Source organism: Dendroctonus ponderosae, unplaced genomic scaffold (assembly GCF_020466585.1).
Source record: "Dendroctonus ponderosae isolate FM_Combo_2020 unplaced genomic scaffold, Dpon_F_20191213v2 Dpon_F_20191213_9, whole genome shotgun sequence".
Lineage (NCBI taxonomy): Eukaryota > Metazoa > Arthropoda > Insecta > Coleoptera > Curculionidae > Dendroctonus > Dendroctonus ponderosae.
Window position 1 is genome coordinate 8,290,481 of NW_026019116.1, and position 1,046 is coordinate 8,291,526.

General features: G+C 43.3%; 1 protein-coding gene across 1 annotated transcript in view; it reads right to left on the reverse strand.

The window, feature by feature from the left end:
* Positions 1–117: 117 nt before the first annotated feature.
* Positions 118–1,046, reverse strand: part of LOC125505645 (engulfment and cell motility protein 1-like) — a gene marked incomplete at its 3' end in the record, with an annotated part of 1,898 nt that continues 969 nt past the window's right edge. Inside the window, 4 exon segments of the mRNA XM_048669864.1 lie at positions 118–280; positions 334–494; positions 562–691; positions 747–1,046. Coding sequence (XP_048525821.1) covers positions 118–280; positions 334–494; positions 562–691; positions 747–1,046 — 754 coding nt within the window.

Genomic DNA, 1,046 nt, shown 5'->3' on the forward strand with positions numbered 1-1,046 from the left:
GCATGCCAAGGCTTAAAGCAGCAACAACGCTACACATAAAAACTGATGATGGTGGAAAAATACACCGAAACGTATTTTGATTGATAAATAGAGAAATCCGAAAGACCACGGACCGACCTGGCGGTGTTTCGGTGAAATCAAGGGCTGGATTGATATCATTTTTGAAGCCCAATTTCTTGTAGTCTCTTGTAAAACCTTGCACTCCACGCAAACTGCCTGCACCCTCGCTGTCAAATGCAATCCGTCTGAGTTCTTTGATTTTGTCGTGACCGTCTTGATCCTAAAAAAAATGTTCGATCATCCAAGATCAATTTGGAGACGTGAAAGGGGCACCTGTGGGTCCATTTTCGTCAACATCCTCTGTTCCAAAAGTCCCAACATCAGAGTTTGTAAAACATACAGCTGATGAGCCATTTCTGCACCACTGGAAGCCCCTGTCTGCAATATATTGTTCTGGATAACTGTTCTCACTTGTTTCGACGTCAACGTTTGTGCTGTAAACAGTTAAGACGGCAAAAATTGTACGTGCTTAGTGGTGGTATGGATCTAAACGGATCATACCCAATGATCTCCTTTTAGTGACATCAGCTCTAGAAAGCAGGGCATTGATAAGGGCAACAGCATTCTGCTGAACCACTGAAGCTGCTTGAAGGTGCGTCATAAGCGATGTGATAGGAATTTCCCTTTCAACCTAAACGGTTTACATAAGTATTTTTCCCCATAAGAGACCCGTACGACAATCATACCTGGCTGTAGCCTTCAGTGCTATTAAGAATCACATTTTCCAAAATTGACAGGGCTGCTTGGGTCACTTGAGCTTCCTGTGCGGTATTAACCAAATTAGCCACTCGGGTGATAAATTCGCCATTTAGCACATCCCAAGACACTATTCCAGGCTCCATAAGCTCCACAAAGGACAGCAAAGTGTGTGCTAGCACTGTTCCTTTGCAAGTGCCCTTTTCAATTTGCTTTATTATCAATGTCAGCCCTTGTTTGTTGATAAACTCCAAGGCAAAGGTCATGTCTGCACTAAGAACAGACAGTTT